General features: G+C 43.7%; 1 protein-coding gene across 1 annotated transcript; it reads left to right on the top strand.

Moving 5' to 3' along the window:
* The first annotated feature begins 3,459 nt into the window (after positions 1 to 3,459).
* LOC113408339 (olfactory receptor 14A16-like) lies at positions 3,460 to 4,416 on the top strand. The gene has a single exon (XM_026661531.1). It carries the CDS (start codon positions 3,460 to 3,462, stop codon positions 4,414 to 4,416), a length of 957 nt encoding a protein of 318 aa, XP_026517316.1.
* Positions 4,417 to 13,415: the final 8,999 nt, after the last annotated feature.

The raw sequence follows: 13,415 nt of genomic DNA, 5'->3' as shown, positions 1-13,415 counted from the left end.
TACTACTGAAAAATATTTGACTTCAGAACCTTGGGCGAATCATCTGGCCACTTAGGATTAGGGTGATGCAAAGAAAACTAGGATACAAGACAGAAATCTGTGCGCATTAATGCTGGTATATTCAAAGGGGTGTAAGGGAGTTAGGTGTCTAACTACCCTTGTGCAGTCAATGGGAGATGGGCACCTAATTCCATGAAGCCACTCTGAATATCCCAGTCACAGCTCACAGCCTGGAGCAAGAGTTCACTGTATCATTTGTGCCACATTCTGCAGCACCCACAGCCCCTTGTTTCTGCTCTAAGTGCACAGGATGCTGCAGAGTCAGTTACAGGTCTTTCCACAGGCCCAAGTCCATCCCTGGTGCCCCTCCATGGAGCTCAGTGGATTTGTGCCCAGGATAAATTTGGCCCATTCTCAGGGCCTTGTTTTCTACTCACTCTTCTGCTAATGCCCACTGGGGCTAATCACAGTTCTTTGTCCCTCATGAGGGTTTCCTGCAGAATTTCCCACTCGATCTGATTGCTTTGGTTGCTATCAGTATCTGAATCCCTGGGCTTATGATATGTTCCTTGCACATGATGCAGAAGCTTAACACTGTGGGAGGGCCTGGGAATAGACTGTGACTCAATAAGGTGTCTTTAGAGAGCAGGACAGTCCCTGGCCTTAGCCCCCACTGGACATTTGAAAGGACAGGAGGACCCAGTTCACACCCTATTACCATGTGAATGCTAGAGACATTTTACAGCAGGAGGGGACAGGTTGGCTGGGGAGACAAGAGATGAAACAGCTGCTTTCACCTCCAAGTCCCCTGTTTACACCCAGCTAAGGGCTTGATCCACAAAAGGATTTAGGTGTCTAAGTCCAAAACTGACATCCAGAAATCCTCTTCTGAGCTGCTGCTTAACCATGTAGGCACCTACATGTCCCTGCATGAAGTCCCTAATGGTCTCAGACTCTAGTGGTTTGCAGATGGTGACTTATCAGTTGTATAAACCCAAAGTTTGCTCCATTAAGCTCCTTTGAAAATCATAGATTTAATGTTTCTGAAGTTCAAGGAAGCCCCGGCCTTAGAACTGAACAAGATAGACACAGGGCCAGGATTACAAAGGGGTTTAGGCACATAACTATTCTAATAGGTCCCCAGTGGCATTTAGAAAAGGACCTAAGCAGGTTATGTACCTAACTCCCATTGAAAGTCTATGGGATTTAGCCACTTGGCTCACTTAAGAGTTTTGATAAATCCCACTAGGCACTTGGCTCTATCTTTAGGTTCCTAAATCCCTTTGCAATTCTGGCCCATAGATTACACAGAAGCTGGGCTGCAATCAGGAAACTCTGGGTCAGATTTTATTGACTGTGGTGTGCTGGGGTTAAATTACAGGATAATAATGGTACATTTTGGATTTAAAATTGATGAATTCATGAACTTTTGACTCTGGGCCTCTGCTTCCGACCTGGGCAGGGTTCCAGGGAAGGAGTCCCTCCAGCCCTTACAAATTAGACATGGATAAATCACCTTCCTGCAGTGTTGGTTGTCTTATGCCGGTGACGATCAAAGCCAGCTACACACAGCTCATCTGCAGAGAGCAACAGTCAGTTCTGTCTCAAAGTGGGGTTATGTAGGAATAACACCTCCCCGAGTTATGGGAGCTAGATCATCACACATATTTTTCCATTGATTTTGCTCCATCTACACCAGGGGTGAAAGCAGAATAGCTACACCACTTCGGGGTGTGATTTTATAGCCCTGAGTGGTATAGCTATGTTGATCTGAGTTTTAATTGTTGAGCAGGTAAGAGTGAGGGGTTGAAAGGATTCTTAGGCAGTTGTGCCTTTGGCATCAAGACATCACAGTGATGGGGGAAATGTAGATAGATAGATAGATAGAGGAGGTGTGTAGGGATAGATAGATAGATAGATAGATAGATAGATATTGACCAAAGAATCCAGGCAGTGGATGACAGACTGGGTTGCAATTTGGGAAAAAGTCTACAAATTCCAATACAGTAAATTTGCTACTTCAATTAAATATTGTTGGGGATTAATATAGAGGGGAAATTTAAGAACATAAATATGAATTGTAATCTGAACTCTTTGAAGATTTTTACTATCAGTTTAACCAAATGCCTGGTCAGAATTTCCCCCCCTTCTGGAAAATGCTGACTTTTTCTTTAAAAAAAATCCATTTTTTTTAGCCAGTTGTGGACAATCAAACTTTTTCAGCTGAAAGCTGAAAATTTTAAGATGAAAATTATATTTTTAGCAGTAAAACAGACACATTCAGAGAAAAAAATCTTTAGGTGAAAAAAGCCAAATTTCCATTAAAAATATCAACAGAAAATTTGCAATGAGCCTTAAACTTTAAAGAAGTGCAGTGGACATTAATGCTGCCTAATTTCAAATGACTTCATTCTATTGCAACCTTGTGCATTTCTGTTTCAAAGTGTAACAGCGATAGATTCTGGTCGTTGGTGGGCAGGATTGAAACTAGGATCTCTAGAGCTAAATGCATGACCGTCTACTGCATGAGCTAAATGCTACAAACGCCTTAGCTAATGCTGTAGAGCAGACTCATTAAGCTTTAAAATGGTCTCAGTGCCACTAGATGGGACAGAACACCACACCTAGGAGGAGTGTGGGTTACAAAAAAATAATTACACCCAGATAAAAATTGAAAGGGAAAAAAAGGCACAGAAAGGTCAAAGTGACTGGCCCAAGGTCAGAGAGCAAGTCAGTGACAGAGCCAAGCATAGAACCTAAGTGTACTGATGGCCAATGAGCTGCACAGCACAGACCTAAATTCACAGAGGTGAACACCACCACCCAGGAGTGACAGATTCACCAAGCTAGATCGTCATGCCATGCTGATGGAAGCACAGCTCGTATTCGGTGCCGTAATTCCATTTGTAACCAAGCAGCAGGCCATCGACATGTTGTTGTGGTGGAATCATAACAGACAAGCTGACATTTTGGACGCTGGGTGAGTCTATGGAGTGTAGCCTCGGAGAGTGGGAATCAGGCTATGTTGGCATATTCTAGTACTTCAGTTTCATGCCCAAGTTGTCAGCTGGCTATTTCTCAGAATAGAGGGACCATTGTTAGTAGAGTTGGGTTTAGGTTGTAATTTGTTCCAGACTTTATACTACATTTCATTGAGCCAACTCTTGGGCCAGATCCTCTGATGGTGAAAAATGACCCAGCAACACTGGGAGCAATGCCAATTTACACTGGTGCAATAATGCCCTTGACTCATGGTCTGATTGTCAGGAGAAAGGAGCATTCACCACACCTGGTCATGGAACTGATGAGTGCAGTGCTTCTGTGACAGTCACATCATGAGATATTATTAAAGAATATTTTCAGCAATTGAAGATAGCTATAATGAAACACAGAATAAAATGATGACCATAGTCTTTATTCTTCCCTGCACAGGCAGGACACAATGAACTGAGGAAGAAAATGTCCAACCAATCCACAGTGGCAGAGTTCCTTCTCCTGGGATTCTCTGATGTCCGAGAGCTGCAGATTTTACATGTTGTGGTGTTTCTGGTGATTTACCTGGCAGCCTTAATTGGGAATCTTTTCATCATCACAGCTGAAGCGCTCGACCACCATCTTCACACCCCCATGTATTTTTTCCTGATTAATCTGTCCATCCTAGACCTCGGCTCCATCTCTGTCATTGTCCCCAAATCCATGGCCAACTCCTTATTGAACACTAGGTCAATTTCCTATGCTGGATGCATCGCCCAAGTCTTTCTCTTTGTCTTCTTTGCTGCAGCCAATATCGCTTTACTCACTGTCATGGTGTACAACCAATACGTCGCCATCTGCCAACCACTGCACTATGAGACAGTGATGAACAGGGGTGCTTGCGTCCAAATGGCAGCCAGTGTCTGGACAAGTGGCATTCTGTACTCTGCCCTGCACACTGTAAACACCTTCAGGTTACCCTTCTGCCAGTCCAATGTCATCAACCAGTTCTTCTGTGAAATGCCCCAGCTACTCAAGCTCTTCTGCTCTCACTTATACCTCAGTGAAGTTGGCATTCTTGGCTTTAGTGCATGTTTGCTATTAAGCTGCTTTGCTTTAATAATTGTGTCATATGTTCACATTTTCATGACAGTGCTGAGAATCCCCTCTGAGCAGGGCTGGCATAAAGCCTTCTGCACCTGTCTCCCTAACCTCACTGTGGTCTCCTTGTTCTTTTGCACTGGCAGCTTTGCCCATCTGAAACCTACCTCCAGCTCAGCATCAGGGCTGGATCTCGTGGTGGCTGTTCTGTATTCTGTGGTGCCTCCAACGATGAATCCAGTCATCTACAGCATGAGGAACAAGGAGAACAAAGCTGCCCTGAGGAGATTGACTGTGTGGAAGTTATTCACCAAGAATAATATGTTTGTCTTTCTCCCGTGACTGTCATTTTATTCTGTGTTTCATTATAGCTACATTCAACTGATGGAAATATTCTTTCCATGGGAAAATCGCCTGCAATGTGTTTTTGTAGTGGTTAAAGTCCAGATTAATTCCACTGAAGTCAGTGGAGTTACTGTAGAATTAAACAGTGTAAATAAGGTCAGAACCTATCTGTTAATCCAACTTAAGGATTTATATAGCTGCCATCACTACATCATCAGAGCACCATACACATTAAATCAGTAGCTACGGCAAAGTCATTAGTCAACTTTATCTACTCTCTGGCTCATCTCTTTTGGGGGGAGGGAGGGGTAAAATTTATGTTTGGGATAAGAGATGTTTTATTTGCTTGATTGTCTCTGTTCCTTGATTTCTTTTGCTGGTTGATCTGTTTCCTGTGAATTGCAGAGGGTGTTTGCTTAGAAGCATGTGTCTTTTCCCCTCTTTCTTTGTTGTTCTCGCCTTGTATTGGGGGTGTCAGTGTGTCATGCCTTTCATGGGGGGGGGTTCAAGACAGCTCAACTTTTGATTCCCATGCTGATCAAGAGATGGGAAAGAATTTCTATAGGTATAGGGTGGCTGAGTTTCTGTTCAAATGATGGGGTTTTAGTCTGTTAGTAATGATGTGTCTGAGCACAGTTTTCTTTGTTCCTGCTGTGCTAAATAAATTATATTTGTGCACATAACATAAGTGAGATTAAAGGAAAGTGTGATAGATAGATAGATAGATAGATAGATAGATAGATAGATAGATAGATAGATAGATAGATAATCCATTTAAATTACTATGCTTCAGCTTCTTTCCTGACTACCAAGTGCCCACATAATGATTTTCTTAAAAGTATTAATTTGTCACCATTATTCACCACAGAATTTCTGTGACCATTTCGTACACCAGTGCTCATTTACAATAAGGTCTTGATTACTATTAAGTGTTTGAACTTTTAGCTATTTCATCTGGTTACATTTTAACATGCTCTGATTCTCTTTCCTGACCAGATACATTGACAAATTATAATCCAGATTCTTGAAAATGGAAAGGCAGATTGTCAGTTGGTATAAATCATAGAATCATAGAATATCAGGGTTGGAAGGGACTTCAGGAGGTCATTTAGTCCAACCCCCTGCTCAAAGCAGGACCAATCACCAAATAAATCATCAAAGCCAGGGTTTGGTCAAACCTGACCTTAAAAACCTCTAAGGAAGGAGATTCCACCACCTCCCTAGGTAACCCTTTCCAGTGCTTCACCACCCTGCTAGTGAAAAAGTTTTTCCTAATATCCAACCTAAACCTCCCCCACTGCAACTTGAGACCATTACTCCTTGTTCTGTCATCTGGTACTACTGAGAACAGTCTAGATCCATCCTCTTTGGAACCCCCTTTCAGGTAGTTGAAAGCAGCTATCAAATCCCCCCTCATTCTTCTTTTCTGCAGACTAAACAATCCCAGTTCCCTCAGCCTCTCCTCATAACTCATGTGCTCCAGCCCCCTAATCAGTTTTGTTGCCCTCCGCTGGACTCTTTCCAATTTTCTACATCCTTCTTGTAGTGTGGGGCCCAAAACTGGACACAGTACTCCAGATGAGGCCTCACTAATGCCGAATAGAGGGGAATGATCTCATCCCTCGATCTGCTGGCAATGCCCCTACTTATACAGCCCAAAATTCTGTTAGCCTTCTTGTCCAAACACACGATTATGAAGTTAAAACTCATCTCCTTTGAATATTCTGAACTAAAGGCACTGATCTAGAAAAAGCAAGTTGTTGACTTTAAACGTATGGGAAGTCCCATTGCAGGCTTAAAGATAAATTTATGCATGAGTGCTTTTCTGGATTTGGGCATATGAATGAGACTGTCAACTGGGCCTAGGGTAATTAGACATGTAACTCCTGTAGACTTCCATTGGGTGTTCAACACCCAACTTCCTTGGGCCTTTTGATGAATCCCATCCCAGTTCCTTCATGTTCTCTGCTTCCTTGAACATTCATGTCTGCATTGGTGGAATATGCATGGAATGTAATTACAAAGAGGTCACGACCTCACCTCAATCAAAAGTATTTTAAAAGTAAAATTACTATGCACACATATATGGGTTGTTGTATTCATTCAATTCTTCAAATAAAAGTGGGTAGAAGCTCACTCAAGCATCTAGGAGACATAAATCAAGATGCAGCTTTTGTATACTGCTGTGCTATAATATATATTTCAGTAAATACCAATGTCCATTCGTTGCCTACCAGGGCTAACTCCTGGCCACAGAAGAGTAACACCTCCTGAATCTAGGCCTTATTATAACATCATGTTACAGAGTCTCTGCTCTCATGTAATAATTTATACTAGTGTAACCGGAATCTGCTGAGGCAGGTGATTAAACAACTGGTGGCTCACTGACAGTAGAATTCTCTTCTTGTGCTACATCCCAATTCTTTTGACTTTAATCATGTGCTGTATGGCCTATGTATTTTTCCTAGATTAGGAGAGGCCTACAGACATGGACCTAGGCTTTCAAACTTACTTACCGCTTTATAAATAGAGAGAAGTTAGTACTTTTTGATGGCTTCATGGTGGCCTTCAGAAATGGACTGGGAATCTTGTCCAGTCCCTAGAAGCTGTGTCCCTGCCACAAAAAACATCAACACCACTGGAATTATATTTGCACCCCTGTGTTCTGTTACTATGGAGATGTCCAAGTATGGAGAAGGGAATCCTCTGTCATGTCTAGAAAGGGTCCCTCCAGGGCAGGGTAGAAGCACATTTCCAGGGAATGCAGAGTGGTGGGAAAATGCTCAGCTGCCTCCCGGGCTTCTAAATGTACTACTGAAAAATGTCAGACTTCAGACACTTGGGTGAATCATCTGGCCACTCAGGGTTATGGCGATGCAAAGAAAAGTAGAATACAAGGGGACAAGACAGAAATCTCTGTGCATTAAGGCTGGTGTATTCAAAGGGGTGTAAGATGTTTAATTCCCATTGACCAGTAAATGTGAGTTGGGCACCTAATTCCATGAAGCCACTCTAAATATCCGAGTCACAGCTCACAGCCTGGAGCAAGATTACCTTGTCCAGTATCAGTGTCAGACTGACAGGCCTATAATTACCCAGGACACTCTGTTTACCCTTTTCAAATATTGACCCAAGGTTATCTTTCTTCCAGTCTTCTGGAACTTCTCTGGTATTCCAAGATTTATTGAAAATAAACATTAGCTCCACTCATTAATGATTGAGCTCCTCTACCAGCTCTTTTAAAACTCTTGGATGCAACTTATCCTGACCTGCTTATTTGAAAATATCTAACTTTAGTATCCGTTTTTTAACTTCCTCCTGAGATACTAGTATAATAGAAAGAATATCATATAATATGACGACATCATGTGTTCCCTGCCAATACAGAACAGAAATATTTATTCTATATCTCTAACTTTTCTGCATTATTATTGATAATTTTATCCTTCCCACCTAGTAATAGACCAATGTCATTGTAAGGATTCTTTTTGTTCCTAATATACTTTAAAAACTCCTTATTGTCCTTAACTCTGCTGGACATATTGATTACACTTGGCTTTTGTCTTATGGGACATTTATCAGCTTTCCTTCTCAACCATGAGGACTAAATGGCTATAGTTTAGGAAATGGAAGCTTAGATTCTGTTGTAATGCTGTGACTCCTGGAGCTGAGGCCCTGGACACTGGTTTAGAGGCCTTAAACTTTAATCCAGACCCAAATGCTTTCCTAATACCACATTTCCGTATGCAGATCTGCTTATGTTGGGATATTGTGTGAACTTGAATGGGCAAGGGACATGGTCTCTATAATCATGTCAGGGTGGCAAGGTAGTTGCTGAGATGACAAAGGAGAGGGGACCTGTGCATGAGGCAATCTCTCTATTGACATGGTCTGTGTTCTGACAAAAGTTTGATAATCCTGTGGTCAAAAGGCATTCATATAACCATAGAAGTCTGCCAGAGGTGTGGGAGCATATTTCAGGATTTGGGCCTAAGAGTGGATGAAGAAATTGAAGTCGATGGGCTGAGCATGAACTCAGTTTTGAAATTTTTTGACAATATGTTATATTCATCAGAAAGTGCTGATTCATTTAAACCAAAAATGTTTGCAGAAAAGAGTTGGTTTGGATGAATCTCCTAATTTGATTTTTTTTAGAAGGTTCAAATTTGTTAAAATATTCAATTTGAACATTTTTTTATTTTGTTTGAATCACATTTTCTGATGCAAAGTTTCCACGGGAAAATGTCCATTTTAATTATTTTTTTTTCCAATGTTCTTACCAGGAGAATCAAAACATAAATTTCATTTGAACATGCCAATTTATTTTGTTTCCATCAAAAAAATTGAAATGTTTGTTCTGACAGTCCCAATTCCAAACTGTTCAGATTGTTTTCTGTCTGCCTCTCTCCACACAAGCTGGTGGGAGGCAGCCTCTTTTATAACCTTTAGCGCTGTAATTAAAACCCTTGCACAGTAGAGAAGGAATGCCTGGCAGTAAAGTGGGCCATAGAAAGCCTACGCTACTAACTACTCGGATGGAGATTTACCCTAATCATGAACCATGCCACTCTGAAGCGGATGAAGCAAAACAAAGAAAGAAATGCAAGAGTAACAAGGTGCTTCCTGTCACTACAATCCTTCCCCTTTAGAGTACAATGTAGGCCCAGAATCCAGCATAGCAATGCTGATGGCCTGTCGAGGGTGCACTGTTTGCTGACCCAGGTAGCCCAATCCTGTAGTGCTGCGGGGGGGCGGGGGAGAAAACAGTCCCCCCAGAATGTTAAAAGGCCCTCCTCCCTATCAACTGAGGAGGGATGACTACAGGTCAATCAGGTTCATCTGAGAAGGGGTTACCAGAGAATCAATTAAGGATCAGCTGAGAGGGAGTTACCTGAGGTCAATTAGGATCAGTTGATTCCAACTAAGGGCTGCCTGAGACCCTTTTAAACACTCCCCTGTTGGGAGAAAGAGAGAGAGGGAGAGAGAGAGAGGAGTCAAGCTACCCGTAGGCAAGTAGCAGCAAGGGAGCAAGCCTCTCCAGGAGGAGAGGCTGCATTCCCTCCCATAAGGAAGAAAAACAAGCCCAAAACACTGGCTGAAAGAAGGATGGACTGTCCCTGTGCAGCCAAGAGGGACTGTTTTATCCCAACCCCGTCTCACCAAGACTAAAAACAGCTGAGGCTGGCAAGACTGAGAAGGTGCCTTGCCACAATACCCTTAGACTTCCTTTAGAATTCCAGCCTAAGATGCTTACAAGTGTTAGAGCAAAGATCAACTATTTGCCTATTATCCCAGCTGTTACATCAGGAGCAAGGGCTGTTTCTGCAAATGCCCGCTGCAGCCTTCTGTGCAGCAAGATTATGTGATAACACAAGGCGGCCAAACCACCAGACTAGGTGGGACAGATAAGCACTGCTATTTCAGTCTAACATATGCCTCAGAGTGGAGTGCGGGGGGGGGGAGAGGGGTGCTGTGGAAAGAGGTGATAAGTTCAAGCAAATGTTAAACCGCATCCTGTTATGTATCTATTCCCTTGCATCTCTTAATCTGCGTATGAGGCCTTTTGAAATGTTCCTTCCGCATACACGTATAAGGTATGCATGCTAAGTTGTTTGTTACTGGGTATAAAAAGGTTTGCTTTGCACTTGTAAGGGGCTTTCTCTCTGGCACTAGCCGAGGAGAGCACCCCCTCAGCTGACTGGTCAATAAAAACTTGAAGTCGTCTTCTAGACTCCCGTGCCTCCTTGGGGTAATTGGGTAGCTCCAGGGGGAAACGAGCCCATTTGGCTAACACAAGTACAGCCATGCAGCAGGGGCTAGACAGAGGAGGACAAGACACTGTGTGCTCCTGTGATCTAAGCCCAGCTATATGACTAAATAACCTCAATGCTCTGTGCCTCAGTTTCCCCACCTGCAAACTGGAGGATAATAACTGACAATGGATGAATAATTCATAATGAATCATTTCTTTAGACCTGATCCCTAATTCAGTTTTCTTTGAGCTCTTAATGAATTTTCATAGATTGGGGCAAACATTTGTCACATTTTCTTCAAACAGAATTTGCCTGTTTTCCATAGGAATGTAGGAATTGCCAGAGTCCATGCCCAGTGCCTTACGGGGCGAGTACCATTTTGCAAGCACCCATAGCTTGGAGAACTGTATCATGGTGGTTTAATTCATTCCATGCTCTAATACAGGGATTGACAACCTTTGGCACTTGGCCCGCCAGGGTAAGCCCCCTGGCTGGCCGGGCCGGTTTGTTTACCTGCCGCATCTGCAGGTTTGGCCAATTACGGCTCCCACTGGCCACGGTTCGCCACTCCAGGCCAATGGGGCTCAGGGAAGTGGTGCGGGCTGAGGGATGTGCTGGCCGCTGCTTCCGTCCATCCCCATACAGCTCATCTATCTATCTATCTAGCTATCTAATAGTAAATAAAAGCCAAAGGCACAAATTTATAGGAGTCCTTTCACCCCTCACTCTGAGAATTGACTGACAGAACGAGACTCAAACCTGCTGCTCTCTACAGCTGAACTGTGTGTAGCTGGCTTTGAGTATCACTGTGAGCAATGCTGCAGTGAGGTGATTTATCCAGGTCGATTTCCTAAGAACTTGCGGGATTCTCTCCCTGGAGCCCTGCACAGCTAAGCAGCAGAGGCCCAGAGGCAAAAGTTCACTGATTCCTTGACTTTAAGGCCAAGAGGGGCTCTCACAATCATGTAGTCTGCCCCTCCCCCCCCAGCATGGCACAGACTTTGATATCTCCCCCAGAGTTCCCTGACTCCAGCCCAGCTTCTGTGTTATCTGTGAGTAGGGTCACCAGAGGGAAGTGTGAAAAATCAGGACAGGAGGCTGGGGTTAATAGATGCCTATATAAGAAAAAGCCCCCAAAATCAGGACTGTCCCTATAAATTCGAGACATCTGGTCACCCTATCTGACACAGGAGCCTAGTGGGATTGAACAAAGCTCCTAAGTGATCCAGGAGCCTAAATCCTATTGCCATTCAATGGTAGTTAGGCACCTACCGAGCTTAAGTGTTATTTTAAATTCCACTAGGTGCCTATCAGCTTCTTTAGGTACCTGAGCCCCTTTGTAATCCTCATCTTGGACCTGTCTTGTCAGCTTCCACAGCCTGGGCTTCTCTTGAAGTTCAGAAATATGAAGGCTGGGATTTGCAAAGAAGCCTAAGGGATTAAGGCACATACATCTTGGGGACTAAGTCCGTTCGACTCCCTTGAGATTTCCACCCTAAAATGAGAACAAATACAGCCAGGCAGCAGGGGCTAGAGAGAGGAGGACAAGACACCTTAAACTCCTGTGATCTAAGCCCAGCTATGCAACTAAATTACCGCCACTCTCTGTGCCTCACTTTCCCCAACTATAACTAGGAGGATAATACCTGAGACAGGATGAACAATGCATAAGGAATAATTTCTTAAGTCCTGATCCCTAATTCAGTTTTGTTTGAGCTCCTAATGAATTTTCATAGATCGAAGCAAATATTTGTCATATTTTCTTCAAAGAGAATTTGCCTTTTTCCACAGGAATGTTGGAATTGCCAGGGTCCAGGGCCTGACAGGGGCTAGCATCAGATGGCAAGTGCCTGCACCCTGCAGCAATCACCGAAGGTGGTGGTGGGGAGATTATCTACATGTAGACACTGCAGCATCCAATGCCTGAGTCTGCAGAGCGCCTGAAACAATAGCTCTTAGAGAGGGGAACTGTCTCAGGCATCTCTGTGGGGGTTCATCTCCCAGCCCCACTGCTCTGGAGGATCTCAGCAACCCCACCCCAACAGGGTCTCTGTGTGCAGGGGACAGGAAGAGCACAGCCATCCCCACCCCCTCATCTAAGCAGATACACCCTGGATAGGGACATAAGGACTGGTCGGACCACTGCTGCCCCCTTCCTGTCTGTGGGCATTGTGCTGGTCCCATGATGATCCCAGCCATTCCACATGAAGCACAGAGTCAGGGGGGCAGAGGCCCATGCATGGCCCTGGACTGTCTGAACCCAGCCCTGAGAGTCAGCAGAGCTTGATGGGACTAAATGTGCCTTTTCCCCAGGTTCCTGGGAACAGCCCTGCTCAAAGCAATAACTCCTGGATGGACCAGCTGCCATACAGGGAAGGGCAGGGACCCCCCCAGTGGACAATTCTGCACCAACCTCCACATCAGGAAGGTTTCCTGTGAGATAGTGGTGGGCTGGAGACCTGCCCCATGGTACTTTAATTCATTCTCCCCTCTCCTGTAACTGTCTATATAAATAAATCAGAAATATTGCTGTCACTCAATTTGATGTTGTCAAGGCTGCTTCCCCACTCTGAACTTTAGGGTACAAATGTGGGGGCCTGCATGAAAACTTCTAAGCTTAACTACCAGCTTAGATCTGGTCTGCTGCCACCACTCCCAAAGTGCTAATTCCCTTCCCTGGGTAGCCTTGAGAGACTCTTCACCAATTCCCTGGTGAATACAGATCCAAACCCCTTGGATCTTAAAACAAGGAGAAATTAACCATCCCCCTCCTTTCTCCCACCAACTCCTGGTGGATCAAGATCCAACCCCCTTGGATCTAAAAACAAGGAAAAATCAATCAGGTTCTTAAAAAGAAGGCTTTTAATTAAAGAAAAAGGTAAAAATCATCTCTGTAAAATCAGGACGGAAACTAACTTTACAGGGTAATCAAAATTAAAGAGCCCAGAGGAATCCCCTCTAGCCTTAGGTTCAAAGTTACAGCAAACAGAGATAAACACTCTAGCAAAAAGGTACATTTACAAGTTGAGAAAACAAAGATAAAAACTAACACGCCTTGCCTGGCTGTTTACTTACAAGTTTGAAATATGAGAGACTTGTTCAGAAAGATTTGGAGAACCTGGATTGATGTCTGGTCCCTCTCAGTCCCAAGAGCGAACAACCCCCAAAACAAAGAGCACAAACAAAAGCCTTCTCCCCACCAAGATTTAAAAGTATCTTGTTTCCTTATTGGTCCTTTGGGTC

This window comes from Terrapene carolina, unplaced genomic scaffold (assembly GCF_002925995.2).
Source record: "Terrapene carolina triunguis isolate 2854851 unplaced genomic scaffold, T_m_triunguis-2.0 Scaffold8955, whole genome shotgun sequence".
In the NCBI taxonomy this organism is placed as follows: Eukaryota; Metazoa; Chordata; order Testudines; family Emydidae; genus Terrapene; species Terrapene triunguis.
The sequence above is the reverse complement of the archived record's forward strand: the minus strand, read 5'-3'. Positions and strand labels throughout refer to the sequence as shown.

Excerpts from the sequence above, each read along its gene's own strand:
- LOC113408339 (XM_026661531.1), top strand. The coding sequence starts at position 3,460 with ATGTCCAACCAATCCACAGTGGCAGAGTTCCTTCTCCTGGGATTCTCT.